The 17709-nt window shown below is 47.5% G+C and overlaps 1 protein-coding gene across 3 annotated transcripts in view; it reads left to right on the top strand.

The window, feature by feature from the left end:
• SARS1 (seryl-tRNA synthetase 1) overlaps positions 1-17709 on the top strand; it is a 408839-nt gene that overhangs the window by 134859 nt on the left and 256271 nt on the right. For all 3 annotated transcript variants that reach the window (XM_088465014.1, XM_088465012.1, XM_088465013.1), the window contains exon 2: positions 3797-3867. In XM_088465014.1, the coding sequence (XP_088321140.1) occupies positions 3797-3867 (71 nt within the window). The remainder of the gene's footprint in view (positions 1-3796; positions 3868-17709) is intronic.

The raw sequence follows: 17709 nt of genomic DNA, 5'->3' as shown, positions 1-17709 counted from the left end.
CCCATTCCAAAGAAAGGCAGACAATACAGTGTACATACATCCTTTCACAAGGTTGAAGCCAGCTATACCCTCCATGGAACTAAACACACCCACAGCACAGGCCACACCCCTGTGTAAACCACACTAGTCACGACCCCACATCACGAAAATTAGAGGATTAGGAAAAGCTTGTAGCGGTGCATGTACAGACCATATACAGTAATATTTTTACTTAAGGCAATCCTTTCTTGAGTCAATATGCATATACAGTGATCACGCTGAGTGACAAAATATGTGGGTCCCAGGGACCCACCACTTTTAAAAAAAAAAATGGGGTACTACCTGGCCATTTCTGGGTCCCATCATAAATTTATGCTTTAGAGCTCCCCATATGCCTCTCAGGGTTGGGGTATGATATCCCGGCTGTCAGGATGCCGCTGTGCAGAATACTGACAGTGTCATCCCGACAGCCAGGATCCTGACACCCATAGAACCAAATGGTGAGTACTTTTCTATCCCCTACCCTAACCCACCCCAGGGCCTAAACCTAACTTCCTCCCCGCACCCTAAACCTAACCTCCCCCCAGTGCCTAAACCTAAACTCTCCCTCCCCGCACCCTAATCCTAACCATCCATTCCCGGTTCCAAACCCTACCCCTAGTGCCTAACCCTGCTAGCTAACGCTACCCTACTAGACCTGTCAGGATTTCGCCCCCGGTATTAAGACTGTCTGCATCCCGCATGCCGGGATGCCGACTACATCCCGCCTCTCAGACCTCCCCAAATACACCTAGAATGTCCATCTGATACCGCCAACAGCATCAGATATCCCACATGCCCCTTAAATGCCTCCATGATTTTATAGGTGATATGACTTGTCTGTAAACAAAACCCATAGCGAGTAAGTAGGCTTTCTGTACCATCCCTTTAAAACGATACACTCATGGATTACACAGGTTCTGTGGCTGCTTAAAACCAGATGAAATCCAGGCTTGAAGTAAGCCAGCCACAGAACCATTGTAATTCATGACTGTCCCGTTTTAAAGAGATAGTATGGTTAGCCTATGAAAAAGGCATTAGATAATAAGAGGCATTTTTATCAAAGGATATATGTGGAATATCCTAGAAGGCAACCATTTTAGGAGTTGGTATGTAAATATAATAAACTACTGGGATGTAAGTACAGGAGACCACAGCAGATATTCCTGATATCTGCTGAAATGCCCTAGTCTTCATGTTAGGGCAGCCTGGGGGCGCCTTTCAGAAAGGGGTGTGATCATTTAGAAAAAGGACGTGTCGCCTTTTCACCACTGTAGGGGGCGTGCCCAGCACTCACGGAGATTCTGGGCTGCCCTCAAGCACTCCCTGCATTGTGAATACATGCCATGCCGGTCACTGCGGCTCACACGTGTGGGGATGGCTGTTTTATATTTTCACTCTATAGTAGACCTTATTCACGTTATGTCACACCGTAGTGCACCTTTATAACACATTTATGCCACGCAGTAATGCCCTTTACACCATAAGCCACACAGTTATGCCTGCCATTTATGCCACAGTGCCCATTACACATTATGCCACACAATGATGCTCTGCCTTTACATATTATGGCACACAGCAATTCCTGATCTTTACACAGTATGCCACGTAGTAATACCCCTTACACATAATGCCACACAGTAATGCCTAATTGTGCGGAGTTTGTATATTCTCCCTGTGCTTGCGTGGGTTTCCTCCAGGTACTCCGGTTTCCTCCCACACAAAATATACTGGTAGGTTAATTGGCTCCCAACAAAAATTAACCCCAGCGTGTATGTGTGTGTGCATGTGATATGGAACATAGACTGTAAGCTCCCCTGGGGCAGGGACTGATGTGCATGGCCAAATATTCTCTGTAAAGTGCTGCGGAATATGTGTGTGCTATATAAAATAACTGGTAATAAATAACTGGTAATAATGCCCAGCCTCTACAAATTAACCACTTAACGGACTATTTTTCCAGCGTACCCGGTCAGAAATTGCCGGGTACGCAGGGGAGTCAGAGGAGATCCATTTTGTACATGTGTAGAACAAATTTCCTCTTAAATAACACAATGGGGCAGTGTGGTTGCACCTTGTCAGCTGAAGCAAAGCTGGCTGCGTTTGCATCCCATATGATCACGTCAGTTAAGTGGTTGTCCTTTACACATTATGCTGCACATTAATACCCTTTACACATTATGCCACACAGCAATGCCCGGCATTTACACATTATGCCACGCAGTAATACCCCTTACAAATTATGGCACACATCGTGCTTTAGCCAGTTGGAGCTCGCGGACTGGCAGCTGCTGCTGATTGGCTGCCGTTCTGCGAACTTCGATTGGCTCATGACCGGCGCCTATTTGAATGACAGCGGCGCTGTTAGCGATGCATGCAGGACAGCTGGGCCGTGGCCCCGGAGACGCGCTGCTGCTGAGTCACCTGGAGGGAAAAGGAGAGTATACTGGCTATTTCATTGGAGCATGCTAGGACTTCTAGTCCTATATAATTTGGAGGGCATGCTGGGACTTGTAGCCCTATAGCATTTGGAAAGCATGCTGGGACTTGTAGTCCTACAGCATTCGGAGAGACTTGGGGCCTGTAACACCACAGTAGATATTGCGAGCCGCAAGGTTATGCTGAGACTTGTGGCTCCATAACAGCTGGAAGCTGCTACCCACAGACCAGGCCCCGCCAACCGACGTACCTCCTTAGCCGCGGCGGATTCGGATACATATCTACCGCCAGTAGCACTGTCAGAGTCCAGATCCCAGGCGTTAACTTCGTAGTTACAAGAGGAATGACCGCGGCCACTTTCTCGGAGACTATCTCGCCAGATGGGCCTGCGCATAGCAGCTGCGGGAATGGAGACCGGAGGAAACTACATTTGGCTCTCTAGTATCTAACCGGGTTGTGAGGACACAGTAACGCTGGCCAGCTGCAGGAGAGATGGCGACACTGTCCTAAGAGACGCGCTGTGCTGTGGCCAATCTTTGACAGCCTGCCAGGGATTGTCTGCGGTACTGCGCGTTCCTGGGGACCGGGCTTTTTTTTAAAGGTGATTCCTTAAGTCCTTAATGTCGGGTAAATTACGCGCTACAGCGCATATTTGCGATCACTGATATAAACCCATATAGTGTTCATTCTAGCACCCTGCACCTGTCACAACCTGTGTAGTTCCTCTTTCCCATCTGGTGTGTCACGCTCTGCTCTTGTGTTCTGCTGTGACACTATAACATTGCATTTTGCATGCAGATACAGCTGCATCGCACACAAAATATATGCATGCCACATACCGTTAATCAGCAGAAGCTGTTTGTGTATCCTATTTGCATCGCTTTGTGAATAAGAAGCATTTGATGGGAAAAAAGTTGCACAAAAGACACTCTCTGCATGGCATGGCTAGAAGGACTGTTTATCACGCAAAGGAGTATGATGTATGTGGACACATCTGTATAAAGCAGTGCTTTGGGTATATTTAGTGAGGGCACATATGAGGTAGTGCTATTGGATATATTTAGACCACTCTTTCTTGATATTTATTTCTTTGTCATAAAGTCCCTATTTATTGTCTTAAACAATTAAATTTTTTGAGATTTTAAAGCTTGTTGTTCTCTACAAAGTGTGTCATATGCTGTATATGTTGCTGATATATATAGTCACGCACACATACTGTACAAATAACCATGTTTGTTGATCTCACTATACAGTAGTCTTATTTAAAATCTTGTCACAATGGTCAATGAACATTTTATTAATGTTTGTAAAATGTCTTTTTTTGGTTTTACGTTTAAAGGCAGATATCAGGTAGACAATCTGAACAAGCTGAAAAATCTGTGCAGCAAAACCATTGGGGAGAAAATGAAGGTAAGCAAATATTTAAAGTAGGCTACACAATTGATTAAATGGTAACAACATTTATGTCGCTGGACCTAATTACAGACACTATGGGTACACATTATGCAATATGTTCAATCAGCCGACGAACGACATATTGCAAAGTGCGTTGTTTGCGTGTACAGAATGTCTGTGAACAACGCAGATGCTGATATATCTTGAAGATATATCAATACATCTGGCTGTCTGTACAGCCGACCCGCCAACCAACCCATATGCTGGCCCAGGAGCTGCCGACAATGACTTCACGAGTGGTTCCTGTGGCCAGACATGTTTGGGGCAATATATTGTTTAGTGTGTATGCACAATATCGCTTGTGCTAACCACTTACCAAATCATTGGATCGGAGAAAAAGTCTCTCCCTAGTGTATTAAATCATCCAGTTTACTACAAAGTTAAGTATTATGCGTACTGCAATTAGATGAAAAACAAGCTCAAACACACAGGTCTTTCTGGGAACAGAAAAGTCATCCCTCCACACTTTCTTCAAGGTATCGATTCTAGTGCCTCAATAATGACTGTTACTAGAGGGAAGGGTGAAAGGTATACACTCCCTAGTGTATTTACTTTATTTTCTGTACAATCAATATAAAAGTTATGTGCGTACCGCAATCAGATGATATATGTGCGGAATTCACCAAAACCCGCAATGTTTCATATATTTCTACATCAGGGTCCATAGGGTATCCACAGGATACCTTGGGGTATAAGTGATGATGTCAGGCATCGGGCACCATAGAGTTAAGTTTTCAGCCTCCCAGGATGCACTAGGGTCCCCCTCCTATACCACGCCCCCGAACCAAGGCATCTCAGTTTCGTTGGTGCCCGGCTCGGAGTCGGAGCACCTGTTTAGAGGGGGACTAAGGGTAGACCCTGAAGTTTTCTTCAGGGCAGCTGTGGCTGCCCATCTGGAAGTACAGCATGGACAGTCACTACTGACGTCCATGCTGTCTTCCCTACACCCCCGCCGGTACCAGAGCGCCGGTACTGATCCGGGAAAGCTGGTAAGCATCTGGGGTCACAGCTAGCGGTGACCCCAGATGTTTTGGACCATGGCCGGATTCAAGGGGGCAGCAGGGTCCCGCGGTGGGTCCCCGCTGAAACATGGTCCAGAGTCCCCAGGCAGGGGGCTCCCTGGGGACTGCCTGCAGCGTGGAGCCAGGTAACCAATTGCATGCCAGGGGAGCGCGCCTTCCCTGTACACAGCCGGCGCCTCCCCCGCTGCACACAGCCCTCTCTGCACCTGTCGATTGGCCCTGTGGCAGCGCTCCTCCCCCAGGCCAGCCTCCTCTCTGCTCCTCGTTGGCCATCTTTGCATGGTGAACGCTGTTGAAACAGGTCTCTGTATGCAGCGCTGTGTCCTTCCAGGCTCTGTCTGTGTAGTTGAGAATCAGCGCTGATTGTGTAGGGATTAATTTCTTTGCATTGTATGTGCTAGCGTCTGCTGCCTGTACTTTCACTTTCTACTGTCAGCCATTTCACTGTCCCTGCTCTTCTTCTGCTAAAGCCCTTGCGGTGCGATGATTGCAGGGTGGTTCTCCCACTATACTAACGAGTATCAGTAAGAGGGGTCACATACTTGCCATCATGTCTGAGAGTGATTTTCCTCTCCAGCTTCTGTGTACTACGTGCAAGGTACCAATAGCGGAGGGGGAGGGTAACGCGGAGGGGGTATGTCGGCAGTGTTTTTTATTGGCTCGACCAATTACTGTCACGGCTCCGGTACAGGAACCGCCCTGGGCTTGTTTCGCCAAAGCGCTTACAACCCTAGTGGGCCAGTTAGCTCCGCAACCTGCGTTCTCACAGATGGGATTGTCCCAGCAGTCAGTGGTGTCGTCACCCATGCAGGGTTTCCCGAGACAACTGATGGTACCCCACAGTCTCCCTATTTCATCTCCTCAGGTCTCTCAGGAGCCTGCGTGGGTTAATTCACTGACAAGTTCTGTACAGCAATTGTCGGACGTGTTACAAGGGGAGTCTGTGTTGCGGCCTCACAAGCGGCCGGTGTTGTCTCTGTTCGCTCCTTATGAAGATGACGACGAGACGACCGATGATGGGGAAATTCTGGATCTTTCTGACCAAGAACCTCTCCGTACTAAAGAGTCGGACGCTAAGTCTAAGGTTTATATTCCTGGCCTTATTCGTGCAGTCCGCACAGCTTTAGTTATTGAGTATGATGATCCCTTTTCAAGGATATTAAGGGTGACGCCACAGTGTTTCCTCTTTCGGGTCAGTTAGTAGACCATTTAGAGGAGGCGTAAATACAATAAATTTACAAAAGAATGCGTGTACAGTCCGGTGCGTTGTCCAGATGCAGCCTATATCCACAATAAATGAAGTTACACCAAAAACTCCCAATAAGATAATAAGAAAAGAAGCCTATTGGTATAAAAAGGCGCTTAGGAAATAACAAGAAAAAATAGAATAATACTTTCCTTCTATGTATAACTCCTGAATCCAAATTCCATACAATGGGTCAATATCTCATGGTCACATAAAAGGAGGGAGAAAAACATCCAATAGTGTAACACAGTTTAGCAATAAACATATGCAAACAATATAAATATATAAATATTATTAAAAGTGGTCTATAGTTATGGGGAAGGTCCCCTATACATTCCACTCACAAGTGTAGAATGTTATCAGGCATATCAGTGATATTAAATCCGTGGTATGAAAGACGGGGTTGCCCCCCACACAGGAAACTTACAGATCCACGCTGATAGTATAGACATGTATAATAATGGTAGGTCCCCAAACAAACGATTCCTCCTCAGACACGCATCAAACAGCGGTGTTTATTGATGAAAAAAACAGGTCCAAAAGTAAAAACATTTTTTAAAACATCCAAAATAAAATAGGCATATAGTTCATACCCACAGGAAAAAGATGAAAACAGGTTCTCAATATCAAAGGCTGATAAAAAACGGGATCCCTCTAAGCCTTGAAAAGGTCCTGTATATACCTTGTGGGTATGTAAAAAACAAGCCAGAGGTCCTCACCAACGCGTTTCAATCCTATCAAGGATCTTTTTCAAGGTGTAGAGGACCACTGGGACAATACAGCATTAAATACCCTAACCAATAAAACAATTATCCAATCCTCATCAAAGCTTCCCCCCAACACTGAATAAGTCATAATGCATGATACGAGTCTCTCAATTTTCAAAGGTGTATCCAGGATGAAAATTATTCCGCTCACTGTTGTTACTTCCGGTTTTCGTCAGACCGGAAGTGACGCGGCCATCCATAACTTCCTCCTCCCCGTCTGATGTAAATTGCGTCGCGCTAAAGATAACTCCTCCTCTCAGAGTCTAAAATCCCAGACGATGGTGCTCACTCCGGAGGTTCGCCTGTCCCTTGCCTGGTAGTTGCAGACGACCCATCTCAACAAGGGTCGTCCGTTTTGGGTGGCGAACTGGGTCCTATTGACAACGGACGCCAGCCTTCGGGGCTGGGGAGCGGTCATGGGTCCACACTTATTCCAGGGCAGATGGACTCAGGCGGAAAAGGAGCTTCTGATAAACATCTTGAAACTCTGCGCTGTTTTCAATGCTCTCCAGCAGGCACATCGGGTTCTCCAAGGTCACCCCGTGCAGGTCCAGTCGGACAACTCCACCACCGCGGCCTACATAAATCGGCAAGGAGGAACCCGAAGTCGGGCGGCACTCGTAGAGGTGTCCTGCATCCTGATCTGGGCGGAGCGCAATCTCCCGGCCATATCAACAGTATTCATCCCGGGAGTCCTCAATTGGGAGGCGGACTTTCTCAGTCGCCAGGACGTTCATCCGGGGGAGTGGTCTCTACACCAGGAAGTCTTTCAACTTCTGCTGGACAGGTGGGGTCTTCCAGAGATCGACCTCATGGCGTCCCAGCACAACAACAAGTTGCCGATGTACGGGTCTCGCACAAGAGACGAAAAGGCGTCTCTGGTGGATGCTCTGTCCGTCCAGTGGATGTTCCGGTTTGCTTATCTCTTTCCTCTGTTTTCCTTTCTTTCACGGGTAATCTGGATATTCAAACAGGAAGGAGGTACGCTCCTGTTGATAGCTCCCGCGTGGCCCAGGCGGCACTGGTTCTTAGACCTTCAGGGTCTGTCCGTGGACATTCCTCTGCGGTTGCCGCTATGACCGGACCTACTGTCACAGGGTCCTTGTGTTCACCCGGACCTGTCTCGGCTGTCTATGACGGCGTGGCTGTTGAGATGGCCATGTTAAGGTCCAGGGGGTTTTCCAGCTCTGTAATACGAACTATGCTAAGAGCTCGGAAGCCATCTTCTGCAAGAATATACCATCGTGTGTGGCATACGTTCTTCCAGTGGTGTCGGCCGAGAGGTTATGCACCTCCGGAGTTCCGTCTGTCTAGAGTGTTAGTTTTCCTACAGGCGGGACTAGACCATGGGCTTTGCCTTGCTTCTCTGAAGGTGCAGGTGTCTGCCCTTTCCGTCTGGTTCCATCGTAGTATTGCTACAATCCCTGATGTGCGCACCTTTATGCAAGGTGTTCTTCGAATTCAGCCGCCATTTGTTCCACCGGTGGCGCCTGGGGATTTAGCTGTGGTCCTGAGGGCTCTGCAAGGCCCGCTGTTTGAACCACTGGGCTCTGTGGATCTTTAAATGGCTGACAGCTAAAACAATATTCCTTCTGGCCATCGCTTCGGCCAGACGTGTTTCTGACTTAGGGGCTCTATCCTGTAGACCCCCTTTCCTGATTTTTCACAGGAACAGGGCAGTGCTGCGCACTCGTCCTGAATTTCTTCCCAAAGTTGTTTCACGTTTCCATATCAACGAGGAAATTGTTGTGCCGGCTTTTAACTCACCCGACCTTTCAGTGGGTGAGGCCACTTTGGACGTTGTGCGGGCCTTAAGGATTTATGTTGACCGCACTTCTTCGTTTAGGAAGTCGGACGCCTTGTTTGTCCTCTATGGCTTCCGTAAAAAGGGTTGGGCTGCTTCAAAACAGACTTTGGCAGTTTGGATTCGTATGGCAATTTCAGAAGCTTATCTTCATGAAGGCCTTCCGGTTCCATCCTCCTGTGAGTGCTCATTCCACTAGGTCTGTGGGTCCTTCGTGGGCAGCTCGACATGGTGCCTCTGCAGTCCAGATCTGCAAGGCCGCCACGTGGTCCTCTGTCCACACCTTTGTGAGGTATTACGCGTTTGACACCTTTGCCTCTCAGGATGCTTCCTTCGGGAGGTGGATTCTCCTTTCAGCACAGGAGCGTCCCCACCCTTGAAGGATACTGCTTTGGGACATCCCCAATGTATCCTGTGGATACCCTATGGACCCTGATGTAGAAAATATGAGATGGTAAGAACTTACCTTTGTTATCTCTATTTCTACGAAGTCCATAGGGTTCCACAGGACTCCCGTCCTGTCGCACCTGTGCTGCAGATGGGCTTTACTCTGGTCACCAGTTTTTCCATCACCCTCTGGTGAGAATATGATTCTTGTGTGTGTCCAGATCTTTCTTCTCTCTCTTCCTTCTCCTCCTCCGACCTATGGCTTGGTACGTAACTGAGATGCCTTGGCTCGGGGGTGGGGTATAGGAGGGGACCCTAGTGCATCCTGGGAGGCTGAAAACTTAACTCTATGGTGCCCGATGCCTGACGTCATCACCTATACCCCAAGGTATCCTGTGGAACCCTATGGACTTCATAGAAATAGAGATAACAAGGGTAAGTTCTTACCATATCTCATATTATTTCCATGTAACAGCCATATTCCGACTCCTATATAGTTTTAATTATACTAATACATTAGCAGTTCCGCTACTAATAGCGGCCGCTGTGTCTACACATTGAGCACTGTGCTACAAAAGCTTTAGCCTGGACGGGAGTGTTGAAACACAGTGGCCATCTTTGTGGAGTTTGTTTACAAATAGGTGGGTGCCATTTTGCCTGAGGATTTCTCATTCGTAACCCTAGGGTCCCTACATTTAGCAGTTGCCATCTTTGAATAGATGTACTATCAGTACATCCTTATCTTAAGGCTTTTTAAAGAAGTCCCTTGTGATTTTAAAGTGCTAAGTGTACAGTATAATAAACACAAATAAGATAAAATATATAATAAAACAGGATAGATATATATATATATATATATATATATATATAAGTCCATACTTCAGCACTCACATCAATTGTCAGTACACATCAGTGGGGTGCACACCAGCTGTATCTCCTTAATCCAAGGTTCATCAGCAGGAATATATATGGAAAAGGATGGCACTCACCAGTAGAATTGCAGCTTGTTTATTATGTCAAAAATAGACAATAGGCTTACATACAGGCAGGCGACGTTTCGGTCCCCAAAAATGGACCTTTCTCAAGCAATCAAGCCTTGAATTTCATATAGAACATAAGGTACAGTTCCCTGTGAACAGGAGTCCTATTTACCTGACACCCAGCGTGCTCTTAAATGCTGTCCTCATGGCGCTGTTTCCCGCTTGTGGACCGCGTGCGTTCCACACGCTGGAACGCATCACCCGGAAGTCGCAACACTTTCTTTCACATGATGTCCGCCGTATGAACAGCGGCGATTGGCTACAAAGCGTTATTAGACTCATGTCTCTAGTGACAGATTTACATAGAAGCCCGCCCATGTACTAGCAACAGTCAGGGCACATAATCATTATACATTAAAATTTCTTGAATCAATCAAAAGTAACGTTAATATTAAATAGTCACAGAGCTCAAAAGGCAGCATATTATTAATTTAGGGCCATAGAGGAAACAGCAATCCCAGAGGTCCATGAGTGTCAGTACCTTTATATACCCATCTCTACTGTAAATCAATGCAAAAAGTGACACAAAATATTACAACACAAACAATTCAACAGACAAAAGTACATCTATAGTATACAAATATAACAATAAAATCAGTGTAAAAATATAAGAGCATGCTGGGTGTCAGGTAAGTAGGACTCCTGTTCACGGGGAACTGTACCTTATGTTCTATATGAAATTCAAGGCTTGATTGCTTGAGAAAGGTCCATTTTGGGGACCGAAACGTCGCCTGCCTGTATATAAGCCTGTTGTCTATTTTTGACATAATAAACAAGCTGCAATTCTACTGGTGAGTGCCATCCTTTTATTTATATATATATATATATATATATATATATATATATAAAATCTATTTTATCCTATATATATATATATATCTATATATATATATCTATATATCCTATAATATATATGTGTGTATATATATATAATATATATATATTATAATATATATATTATATATATCCTATAATATGTGTGTGTGTATATGTATGTGTATATATATATATATATATATATATATATTATAATATATATATTATATATATCCTATAATATATATATGTGTGTGTGTGTTATGCTTCATTAAAGTAGAGTTATCCCCTGCCCCATGCAAGATGGCTGGGGCTTAGTCACACATTAAGCCTCCACAAATATGGCGCCGGACCCGGAAGTGCGTTGTCACATTTCCGGTATACAGATCGCGGCTCACGATATTTAGTATGGACATAGGAGCCTAAAATACGTGCTAATACAAGGCGGTTTGTGCACTATACCGCGTGTTCATTAAAATTAACAACACGGACAAAAAACTGTGGGTTATTAATCGGTGTAGCGGATGACGCAAGTTGATGACATCATCAAGATGGCCGCCGCGCAAGAGAACATGCGCAGACGGCGTTTTTAGTCACTTCAATGGCAAAATTGGGCACACCCCTACTAAGGGGTATATAAGGAGGTACTCCATCATCTGGGCATCACCCCTGAGGAAGTCCAACTTGGACGAAACGCGTTGGGACTGGTTCTCCTGCACCTCCAACAGAGTGGACTCTTTTTCTGCTTAAAACTTACCAAAGATGAGCACCTTTTATTCATTTTATTCCTGTTAGTAATCTGTCTGTTCGTCTTTACATGTGTTTGGAAAATAAAAAATTATTTACGGAGATCAATCTCCTTTTTATGGTTTGAGGCTGGATACCCCCGATGTATGAATTAGAGGGTGAGTTCTGGTAACTTACAGAACAGGAGGGAGCTTATCTTTATATGCATCACTATTCGCTACATCTGGTACGCAGAAATATTTATTTACTATCCACTCTAAATGGCTGAAATTACTACACTATAATATATGTATGGGCTTGGCTGGAGCCTTTTCATTTAAGGTCCATATAAGAGGGTACCTATCTCCGGAATCTATTGGCAGTTGTTTCCTGACCATATGAGGGAGACCTGGACATCAGATAAGCTTTATTGAAAGTTTTTGTTTGGTACGCACATTACTTATTTTGAGCACTATTTGCTGTTATTTAAATACTACACTATTAGGCGCACGTCTACTTATTTTTCAGCATATATATATATATATATATATATATATAATATATTGGATAAAATTGATACGAGGAAAAAAAAAAATCTATCACACTATAGATGACCTTCATGATGGACATAATCAAATTAGTCATCAACATAACAGTGGCATAAATTAATAGACTGACATATAAGACAGGTTACTTGCGGGTGGTTAATAAGAACATTATGGTCAGAGGAAAGATGCTGTTAGAATTCCAGTCCAGGACTTGTCTCCGGCCAGTATTCCTCCTGCTCCCGACTATGCTTCTAGGTTGCCGGTTGCTAGGAGACCCATACGTCAGAGGATATCACATGTTTCCTCCTAGTGCTGCATGATTGGCAGCTGATCCTATTTGAACTTCCTGGACTGTCGCCGCCCTGTCAGCTATAGAGTTTTCATGTGGAAATTTTGGTTATGCAACTTGCTTTCTGTGCATCCAGACTTCCAGTTATAATCTGTACATGCTGTGTGTACTCTGCTCACCGGCTTCTAAGTGACTCAAGTACCCCGGGTTCAAGCATCGCTTTATACAGGGCCCTCCAGGCCATTCAGCAATCCTGCTTCTATACCACGTTTCAAGCAATGCTGTCTACTAGGCCCGCCAGGCCATACAGCAGTCCTGCCTCTAAACCATGTTTCAAGCATCGCTGTCTACTGGGCCCTCCAAGCCATCCAGCACTCCTGCTTCTACACCACGTTTCAAGCATTGCTGTCTACTAGGCCCTCCAGGTCATCCAGCAATCCTGCTTCTATACCACGTTTCAAGCATCGCTGTCTACTAGGCCTACTGGCCATTCAACAACTTTAGTTTGGGCTGTAAATCTACAGTATATTCTATTCTCCTAACTGCACCATTGACATGTTGTTTTTGTACTGGCCCTTCAGGTCCACCATATCATTTATAAATTAAACTGCCATGATTTAAATTTTCTGCTTGTGACTGTTCTTCGAGGTGCCTCATATCTCAAATACGTCCATCTCTGTCCTAGCGATTGCTGGAGGATTGTAACATTTGCAAGTTCATAAGACTCATTTAACCAATGTGGACACATGGTGTTCAAAGTATATATCCAGTACATCTCCCTCTGTGACACTCTTCTCAAGATCACCCCCTAAAACTTAAATGTGCAGTAACTGAATTGTGAGATTTTTAAAAATGTCTGAGCACTGAATTACTTTATACCTTGTTTCTGATACTCCTAACATGTTCTTGTACCCTCAGTTTAAGGTTCCTTTTTGTTTTCCCTATGTATTTAAGGTGACAAGTGCATTCTAGTTGATAGACCACCCAAGACATTGTGCAATTCATAAGGCTATTGATTTTGAATTCCTTAGTATCATTAAAATTATTAAATTTACTAGATGCAAGGCTAGTGTGTCTACACATATTGCATCCATCACACTTAAAGAATCCTTTAGTTTTGGGTAGCCAGAGTATGATGCTATTTGTCATAGGTTTAAGTCAAGCCAAGTGATTCTTCAGATTCCTTGCTTTCCTAAATGCAATTTGTGGTTTGTCCAGTAGTATGGTCCCGAGGATGGGGTCAGTCTTTAGGTTGTCCCAATATTTATTTAAGACGCTCCTAATTTTCCTTTTCATTAAAATTAGCCGCAAAGATCACCTAATTTGATTAAATATTTTCATTGCTATTTCTACTTCAGGGTCCATAGGGTATCCACAGGATACCTTGGGGTATAGGTGTGACGTCAGTCGCAGGGCACCAAAGAGTTAAGCTTTCAGCCTCCCAGGATGCACTAGGTCCCCCTCCTATACCCCGCCCCCGGGCCAAGGCACCTCAGTTTAGTTTGGTGCCCGGCCGGAGTCGGGTGCACCTGTTGGAGTGGGGGCTAGAAGAGCCCCTGAAGCTTTTTCTTCATGCAGCTGTGGCTGCACATCTGGATGAACAGCATGGACAGTCAGTCCTGACGTCCATGCTGTCTTCCCTACACCCCGCCGGTACCAGAACGCCGGTACTGATCCGGGGATACTGGTGGGCGTCTGGGGTCACAGCTAGCGGTGACCCCAGATGCTCCGGACCATGGCCGGATTCAAGGGGGACAGAGGTAAGCAGCGGGGTCCCGCGGTGGGTCCCCGCTGATCACATGGTCCTAAGTCCCCAGGCAGGGGGCTCCCTGGGGACTGGCTGCAGCGTGGAGCCAGGCGACCAACCTGCGCTTCCACTACCCCCTGGGACAGCGGACCGCAGCAGAGCGGTAGCGCTGCGGCGTCCCAGGGGTTAAATGCATGCCAGGGGAGCGCGCCTTCCCTGTCTCACAGCCGGCGCCTCCCCCGCTGCACACAGCCCTCTCTGCACTGTGCTGACTGGTCCTGTGTCAGCGCTCCTCCCCCAGGCCAGCTTCTCTCTGCTCCTCGGCGGCCATCTTCTCTGCAACGCATGGTGAACGCTGCTGGAAGTCTGGAAGGAAGCATCGTGGTCTGGGTCCCCCCGCATACCTCTCCTCCGCTGTGGCTCAGGTCTGTGTATGCAGCGCTGTGTCCTACCAGGCCCTGTGTCTGTGTAGTTGAGTGATCAGCGCTGTTAGTGCAGGAATTGTTATTTCTCTGCATTGTATGTGACTGTGCTAGCGCTGCCTGTAACTTTTCTTCTCTAAACTGTCAGCTTTATTACTGTCCCTGTTCTTTCTGCTAAAGCCCTTGCGGTGCGGTGCTGCAGGGTGGTCTCTCGCCTATTTAATACTTAATTGGTGAGAGAGGTCACATACGTGGTGCCATAATGTCTGAAAGTGATTTTCCCCTCCGGCTACAGTGTACCACGTGCAAAGTACCGTTAGCGGAGGGGGAGGGTAGCGCGGAGGGCCTTTGCCGGCAGTGTTTGTCCATGGCGCGGCCTATTACGGTTACAGCACCGGTACAGGAGCCGCCCTGGGCTTGTTTCGCTCAGGCGTTAACAGCTTTAGTGGGCCAGTTAGCTCCGCAGCCTGCGTTTACTCCGATGGGTTTGTCCCAGCAGTCTGTGGTGTCGTCACCCATGCAGGGGTTCCCACGACAATTGGTGGTACCCCACAGTCTCCCTATTTCCCCGCTCCCGGGTTCTCAGGAGCCAGCGTGGGTTAACTCCCTGACGAGTTCTGTACAGCACTTGTCGGATGTGTTGCAAGGGGAGTCTGTGATGCGGCCTCATAAAAGGCCGGTGGCGTCTCTGTCCGCTCCTTATGAGGATGACGAAGGGACGTCTGATGATGGGGAGATTCTGGATCCTTACGATCAGGAACCTTTCCATACTAAGGACGCTGATGCTAAGTCCAAAGTATATATTCCTGGACTTATTCGGGCGGTCCGCACAGCCTTGGTGATTGAGGACGAAGTTCCCCCAGCGGCTAAATCTAAGTATGCCTTTTTCAAAGATGTGAAGGGCGATGCCACAGTCTTTCCTCTTTCGGGTCAGTTGGTGGACCATTTAGAGGAGGCGTGGAAACAACCTGGCAAAAGATACCAGCCGCAGAGACGCCTGGCGGTGGCTTATCCGTTCGCGGATAATTATTTTGCTAAGTGTGAATCCCCTCCACAGGTGGATTCTCACGTGACCCGTCTTGTCCGTAGTGCCACATTGCCGATGCCATCCATGTCCTCCCTTAAGGATGCTACGGACCGCAAGGTAGAAATCTGCCTGAAGTCCGCTTATTCCCTTGCAGGGGGGGCAGCACGGCCGGCTATGACCATTTGCTGGGTTGCCAGAGCGATGGAGCGCTGGGCGGATTCATTAGAGGCTTCTTTTGAATCCGACTGTCCGGCCGAACAGGCGGAGTTGATTGGCAATCTCCGTGATTCGGCCACCTACATCAACGAGGCGGCTCTAGACATTAGTACTCTGGTGTCTAGAATTTCTTCAGCAGCGGTAGCTGCTCGTCGCACCTTGTGGCTGCGATCCTGGAAGGCGGACGCAGATCCAAGAAAGGTCTGGAAGCGTTGCCGTTTACCGGAGAAGTTCTCTTCGGTCCGGATCTGGATAAGATTGTGGCCACGCTGGCGGCAGCCAAATCTGCTTGTCTCCCGTCGGCCGCTGCTCCTTCTGGTTCTGGACCATCGTCCTTTCGGTCATCTAGGGCCCAGGGCAGGCCCAAACCACAGTCGTTTCCTCGACAGGCTGGCCCTAAGAAATCGGTCAAGCCCCGGAAACAGGCATGGAGTACCAGACGTCCGGCCCCCAAGCCAGATGACAAGCCTGCGGCCTGACGGTCCGGGTCTCCCCTTGGGGGATCCCAGGGTGGGAGGCCGCCTGCTGCAGTTCTCCCGGTGTTGGTCGTTCACTACGACAGACACTTGGGTTCTGGAGGTGGTCTCTCACGGGTACGCCCTCTCCTTCCGGCACAGACCCCCGGCTCGATTCTTCACCACGGGTCTACCATCAGACCGGAACAAGGCTACGGAGCTGCGGAAGGTATTGCACACTATGCTCCAGGCTGGAGTTATAGTGCCTGTTCCATTCTCCCAGAGGGGCCAGGGTTTCTATTCAAATCTATTTTTGGTACAGAAACCCAATGGGTCATATCGTCCGATTCTCAACCTCAAAGCACTCAACAAGTCTTTGCGGGTCCCGAAGTTTCGGATGGAGACCCTACGGTCCATCATTCTGGCGCTGGAACCTGGGGACTACATGGTGTCATTGGACATACAGGACGCTATGGCGGTCATGGCGGCTTCTCTGCGGCTGCAAGGAGTCCGCATGTTGCCGTACTTGGACGACCTGTTATTGGTGGCAGGATCTCCAGAGCTCCTGTTACACCACTTGGTCCTGACCATTGCACTGCTGCAACGGCACGGCTGGCTAATCAACTGGCAGAAGTCCACTCTAATCCCGTCTCGGAGGATTCTGCATCTTGGAGCCTTATTGGACTCGGGACAGCAAAGGATCTTCGTGACGGAGGACAAGATCTCTGCTTTACAGTCAAGGGTGCGCAGTTGTCTGCACAGCCGCCGGGTGTCCTTACACTCGGCGATGAGGTTACTGGGCTCCATGGTGTCGGTGTTCGACATGGTGGAATACGCCCAGTTTCACTCCAGACCTCTGCAGCACCTGATCCTGTCCAAGTGGAACGGGCTGCCTCAGTCTCTGAAGTTCCAGACGATTGTGCTCACCCCGGAGGTTCGCCTGTCCCTTGCGTGGTGGTTAAAGACGACCCACCTCAACAAGGGACGTCCGTTCTGGGTTCCAAATTGGGTCCTGTTGACAACGGACGCCAGTCTTCGGGGCTGGGGAGCAGTTTCGGGTCCACACTTGTTCCAGGGCAGGTGGACACCGACAGAAGCGGAGCTTCCAATAAATATCTTGGAACTCCGTGCGGTCTTCAATGCTCTCCTGCAGGCACAGCGGTTTCTCCAGGGTCACCCGGTGCAGGTCCAGTCGGACAATGCTACCACCGTGGCCTACATAAACAGGCAAGGAGGAACTCGCAGTCGGGCGGCTCTCGTAGAGGTCTCTCGGATCCTGGTTTGG

The sequence above is a fragment of the Taudactylus pleione genome, unplaced genomic scaffold, assembly GCF_031769625.1.
Source record: "Taudactylus pleione unplaced genomic scaffold, aTauple2 ptg001800l, whole genome shotgun sequence".
In the NCBI taxonomy this organism is placed as follows: Eukaryota; Metazoa; Chordata; class Amphibia; order Anura; family Myobatrachidae; genus Taudactylus; species Taudactylus pleione.
This window is presented reverse-complemented; position numbering and strand designations above follow the sequence as displayed.